We start from the raw sequence: 5,467 nt of genomic DNA, 5'->3' as shown, positions 1-5,467 counted from the left end.
GGTTGGGTGGGGGGGTGGGGTTAGTAGCTGAGGAGACTCACATGTGGGTGAATCAGTACTAATCCAGTGTCTTCTTTTGTCCCTCACCCTGCTCTTCCTCCAGCACATGGTTCTCTGTGTGACCCACACATCTGTGGTAGTAACATCAGTAACAGTCTCTCTAACTCTGACTTCAACTGAATCTGTGCTGCCTGTTTTTCACCGAGCTGGTGTTTCTGCAGCCGTCTTATATTTCTCTCTGTTGTGCATCAGTCTTAACTCAGCAGCCTCTCAGGGAGCGTCAGACCGGCTCCAGGACGACGCAGTAAAAGTAGGCTAACCTTTCCTTCTGAAGAGTTGAAGTTGACGGTGTCTGAATTATTCATTTAAAGTCCGACAGAAGTGATTCACTCAATCTGCTGTTCCCTGCTAATTCTCAACTCTAAGTGAACAGTTCAGTTTCTCACTGACTTATCATCTGTGTGATCCTTGTCACATGTTCATTATTAATACATCATTTACTCAGTTACTTATAGACGTCAGCTGTGTCCCAGTTCAGTGGCTGCAGAGTTCCTACAGATCTGAATATAGACTGAAGAAACTGTGTTTCACTCCGGCAACAATTCATTCTGTGTTTATCTCGTTTCTGCCGTGAAATTTCTTTAAAGATATTTAACATACGAATATCTTTAAAGAAAAAAAATAATTTTAATTGCTTAAAATGACCTTAACTGAATGTGTTAATGAGAGCTGTCAGGCTCTAATGTGTTCTGTGACTCACCAGCATCCTCTGCAGACAGCCAAGATTGTCGCCCTCAGTCTTTCCGTTCATCACTTCCTGGAAGCTGACGGCGTGGCCGAGCCGTACGAGCTCCTCTCCGATATCTACAGTCTGGGATGGGCAGCGGTTTTTTTATTTTTATACATGAGCACAGGAGACAGGATGAGAGACGAACCAAACACAGATGATGGAAATCTGTCCGACCTTGGCCTCGCTGTTCACATAGAGCTTGACGCTGGGCCAGGAGGAGACCTCAGAGTGGGAGTAGCTGCACAGTTTGGCCTGCAGGGGTCTCCAGGAGGCGCAGTACGTCAGCCGCTCGAACTCATCCAGGGCCGCCTCAGTCCACGCCTCTCCTGAGGAACACACAGTTCAGGAAATATCAAAATAAAAGACCTAAACAAAAGAGTCATAACTCAACATTTAGAGTTATGGATCATATTTTTCAGGTATTAACACAATGGTTTTACCTTTCGGTCTCACTCCTGCTAAGCTGCACTCGATGGCTTGGAATGGTAAACTGAGGAAGTCACTCCTGAAAAGTTCATGCAGCAAAAGCAAAAGCCGTTAACTTAACGTAACCTCCGTCTGTCGTGTTTCACTGATGTCATGAACAAACATCTTCCCTGCTCCTGGTGTGCAGAGCAAGAACACAGTTGTATGAGGAGCCTTGAAAAGAAAAACCAACCTATAAACATTTCATGAGTTGAGATTACAACGAGACAAGACACAAACTACACTCCTGATCCCAGAAGATAAAAGATTACTCCAGAACTGGGTCGATGAAAACACAAGAATTAGAAAAAGAAAAATTTGAATTAGAAGAAGAAGAATTAGAATTAGAATTATTAGAAGAAGAAGTCTGTGTGTGTCTGAGTAAAAAAGTGAATTGACTTTTATTCCACATAAAACCTACAGACTGTATTCCGCCGCTTTCTGATTGGCTCAGCTGACCTGCGGCTGCGGCGTAATACAGTGCGCTCTATAGGCGCTTGTGCGTAGGAGTACGGTGGCTCAGACTGTGGACCTGGTCCCCCTTCACTCAGACAGACACCGGTGACTCTCTGTAGATCACCTATCTAAGTCTGGCTCAACAGAAATGAAGAAGAAGAAGAAGAAGAAGAAGAAGAAGGTGTTATTAAGAGAGTGCAGCTGCTCTCGTACCTCATACGGCAGAGACTGTCTCTGGGCAGCTCCCCGTTGTCCCCAAAGTCAACATAGTAAAGGTCCACGTGTCCAGAGGACAGGACTCCCAGCACCCTGGCCCTGTTCCACGTGCCGTGGTCTCGGTACGGAGCGGCCACAATGTCCCCGACCACGATGGTCTCCACCCTCTGCTCCTGGAGGGAAGAAAAGGAGGGGCAATTACACACCGGGGTCCATTAGTCACATCTCCCCACTAGTGAAGACGGCGGGACGCGGACTGACTGTGCGGTCGCCGCCGTTGTAGAAGCGGTTCATCTCCTCCGTCAGTTTGTCCAGCTGCAGGGAGCGGACCCCCAGGATCTGGATCCAGAAGTGGTTCGGGTTCTCCGACGCAGAGACGTAAACTTCCAGATGTTCGTCAGGCTGGAAGCTCAGGTCTGGACTGGGAACTGGACAACACAGAGACGGTCAAGTTCAAGGACAGAGTCTTTTAAATAATCAATAACCAATTACAGAGACAGTGAACCAACTTTCAAACTTGGAAACTTCAGAGAGAGAGTCTGTGGAGAGACTCTCCTCCTCCTCCTCTTCCTCCTCTTCCTCCTCCTCCTCCTTGCTGTCAGTGTTGCTGAGTTTGTGCTCCTCCATCTTGTCCTGAATATGTTCTGGTTCTCCTGCGGTTCCACACGACTGAATGAGCCCGTTCTTCACTGGGGGGTGGGGGCCGTTGTTGTTCAAACCCGCCAGTGCCTCAGGTTCTGTTCTGTCCGGCCTCTGGTTCACCACAGTGTGGCCACGCCTCTGACGCAGAGCGGACGACTGCGAGATCTTCGTCCTCACCGTCGTGTCCTCTCTGACTTTCTCCAGAATCAGCTCCTGCACACAGATCAACACGACTGAACATGGAGCCGCACGCACGCACGCACGCACGCACGCACGCACGCACGCACGGTGACTCCTCCTCACCTTGGCCTGTTTCACCTCCTCTCTGGTCCCTGTGATCGTCACGTTGCCCTTCGCTCCAGGACCCGCTGTCTTCTCTTTGGAACAAGACAATTTGGCCCCCGTTGTCCTGGTGATCAGTTTCAAACTCCCTCCACCACGACCTGCACGCACGTACACACGCACGTACACACGCACACACACACACTTGAGTTGAGCAGACAGGAAGTGCAGTCTTCTGTCCTGCTTCTATGTAGAAATGTGTCTTTAAATTGAATCAGATCTTTATCCAGCTGTTGCGGCTAATGAACCTGTATATCTACTATTTTACATTATCATCATATTTTTTCTTTTTTGTAAAATTACAATACATTTTAATTATTATTTACATTCTTCCTACAAGTTCATCAAACACATTCAGCACACACACACATATTACAGACCACCATACACATCATATCGTTATCGTTTCTTTTTGTTCTTGTCTTTGACGTCGTCCACACGTCTGTCCATGATGTCCTATATTGTTTTTGTGACGTTAGTTCAGAGTCAAACCAACACTCAGCTGACACACTGTCAACCTCTCATTCACATTCCCTCTTCGTCCTGCTGTCCAAAATATTCAATATGTCACCAAATGTGGATTAATCCACCACTGAAAATAGTCCCCAACTAAGGCACTGTTATTTTCTCCTGTTTCCTGCTAAAAACAAAAACTACAGTGGCCATCTGTTTTAGGAAATGACTTTTTAAAAATGATATCATCTACCCTGCATTTGTGAGACGTTTTTAAAAACTGAAATTTTCAATAGGAACCAATGAGCCTGAGGCCACAGACAGGAGTCAGAAAGCACTGAGTGACTCGGTTTTACGACTTTTCATGGGGTTTGTTGACAGTAAGAAAAATGATCCTTTGACTGATTCTCATGTTTCAGTTCTCCAGCTTCATCCCACAGGAGGTTAACTGGCGTCTCTAGATTAAATATGAAGATGTGAGTGTGACTCCGGACCGGACCACTACCAGTAACAAACTCATCATCCTTCACACTGAGTGGCTACCTATGATACGTCCGAAGGCGGTCTGAGGAACCTCCAAGGTCTCGGTGAGCGGTTCACAGTCGGTGACCAGGTTCTCCAGGACGCAGCGGGCCAGCAGGATCTGCTCCTTCGAGCCCTGCAGCAGGAAGCACACGGCCTTACAGCCAGGCTCCCCCGAGCCCGACAACACCCGCACATGAGCTCCAGACCTCTGGGTCACCTGAGAGAGAGACACAGCTGAGTGAGAAGACCGACCGCACACCTGCTTTACCTGCAGGAATCTTATTTAAAACAGGACAGTGATTCTCTCTATGTGTTAACAAGTGTTAACGTCTTTAATGTTGTATTTAATGTATTTCCTGCCTCTGTAAAGCTCTGAACTGCCTCGTGTCTGAACGCTGCTGTGGAAAGAAACTTGTCTTAGTACATGAATCATTTCAGTCATTTTTTAAAGCAAAATTCAAACATTTGCTCATTTCAATGTGAAGATTTGATGCTTTTCTTTGTCACATCGGAGCAGTTTACCTTGATGATGAGTAAGAAACCAAGCTCACAGGGCAACCCAGCTGGACAGCCCACTATCAAACTATATGAATATATATATATATATAAATACTACCTAAATAAAAGATGTTAGTTTCTGTGTCTGTGTTTACAGCTGCAGCTGGACGGGTGATTCTGAATTACTCTGACATTGTTGCTGCTCTTGCTAACAGATGCTAACAGGGGCTAACTGGCTAAATTGATCTTTTTAGCTTCAGACGCATGTGACTGACTGAAAAGATGCGGAGGCAGTGACAACACAACTGTGATGAAATAAAACTTGACATAAAATAAGTGTGATATAAAAAAATACAAAAAATAAATATAAAATATGTCATTATGAGATTTTTTTTTTTAAAAACTGGCTTTTGAAGTAAAAATATCTGTAATAACATAAAATTCTGTTATTACAAAAATAAGAAAGATGAAATAATGTAATAATGTCTTTATTCATGTGATTATTTATGTCATAATGTCTTTTTTATTTATTTAAAACTGAACACTTTGGGCTTCTGTAATTCTGCAGACTGATCATGAAGGAAATCATCTATAGAAGCGTCCGTCTTACCTTATTTTAGAAGATGTTATGAGATTATCCACCACTTTAACTCATCATCATCATCATCATCATCAACATCAACATCAGGTGTTGAAGAACTCACCACATCCAAAAACTTGGCCTGGTATCTGGACATGTTCCTGTAAACCTCCACAGGGAGCGTCATCTTTGACACCTCGGTGTCGGGCCCCTGACCTGCTGACGACGAACGAGATCATCAGAAAATCAACACAAACAGTCATTGATCATTTCCACACATGCAGCAGATACTCACTGCTGCTGGTGCTGCTCATGTGGCGATAGACCATGTAGCCCACCGTGGCCCCGACAGAGAGCCCCGCCGCCAGAGCCACCATTTTACCCGAGCTCAGGCTGCTCTTGTGACCCTCCTTCACCGCGTCCATGACACGCTGCGCTGCACCCAGCGGGACGCTCCACCTGAACACACACACACACACACACACACACACACACACACA

The 5,467-nt window shown here is 45.7% G+C and overlaps 1 protein-coding gene across 7 annotated transcripts in view; it reads right to left on the bottom strand.

The window, feature by feature from the left end:
• Positions 1-5,467, bottom strand: part of tdrkh (tudor and KH domain containing) — a 14,495-nt gene that overhangs the window by 3,098 nt on the left and 5,930 nt on the right. For 5 of the 7 annotated variants that reach the window (XM_087174748.1, XM_087174749.1, XM_023409019.2 and 2 more), the window contains 10 exons: positions 5,263-5,426; positions 5,092-5,186; positions 3,908-4,106; positions 2,873-3,012; positions 2,437-2,782; positions 2,189-2,355; positions 1,925-2,100; positions 1,231-1,295; positions 965-1,116; positions 761-871 (listed from right to left, as the gene is read on the bottom strand). In XM_087174748.1, coding sequence (XP_087030874.1) covers positions 761-871; positions 965-1,116; positions 1,231-1,295; positions 1,925-2,100; positions 2,189-2,355; positions 2,437-2,782; positions 2,873-3,012; positions 3,908-4,106; positions 5,092-5,186; positions 5,263-5,426 — 1,615 coding nt within the window. Of the gene's footprint in view, positions 1-760; positions 872-964; positions 1,117-1,230; positions 1,296-1,924; positions 2,101-2,188; positions 2,356-2,436; positions 2,783-2,872; positions 3,013-3,907; positions 4,107-5,091; positions 5,187-5,262; positions 5,427-5,467 lie in introns of those variants that run through there. The other 2 variants (XM_023409021.2, XM_087174750.1) reach the window with 1 other exon arrangement.

Source organism: Seriola lalandi, unplaced genomic scaffold (genome assembly GCF_002814215.2).
Source record: "Seriola lalandi dorsalis isolate HSWRI2012SDOR001 ecotype SW California unplaced genomic scaffold, Sedor1 jcf7180002054379, whole genome shotgun sequence".
NCBI classification, from domain to species: Eukaryota; Metazoa; Chordata; class Actinopteri; order Carangiformes; family Carangidae; genus Seriola; species Seriola lalandi.
This window is presented reverse-complemented; position numbering and strand designations above follow the sequence as displayed.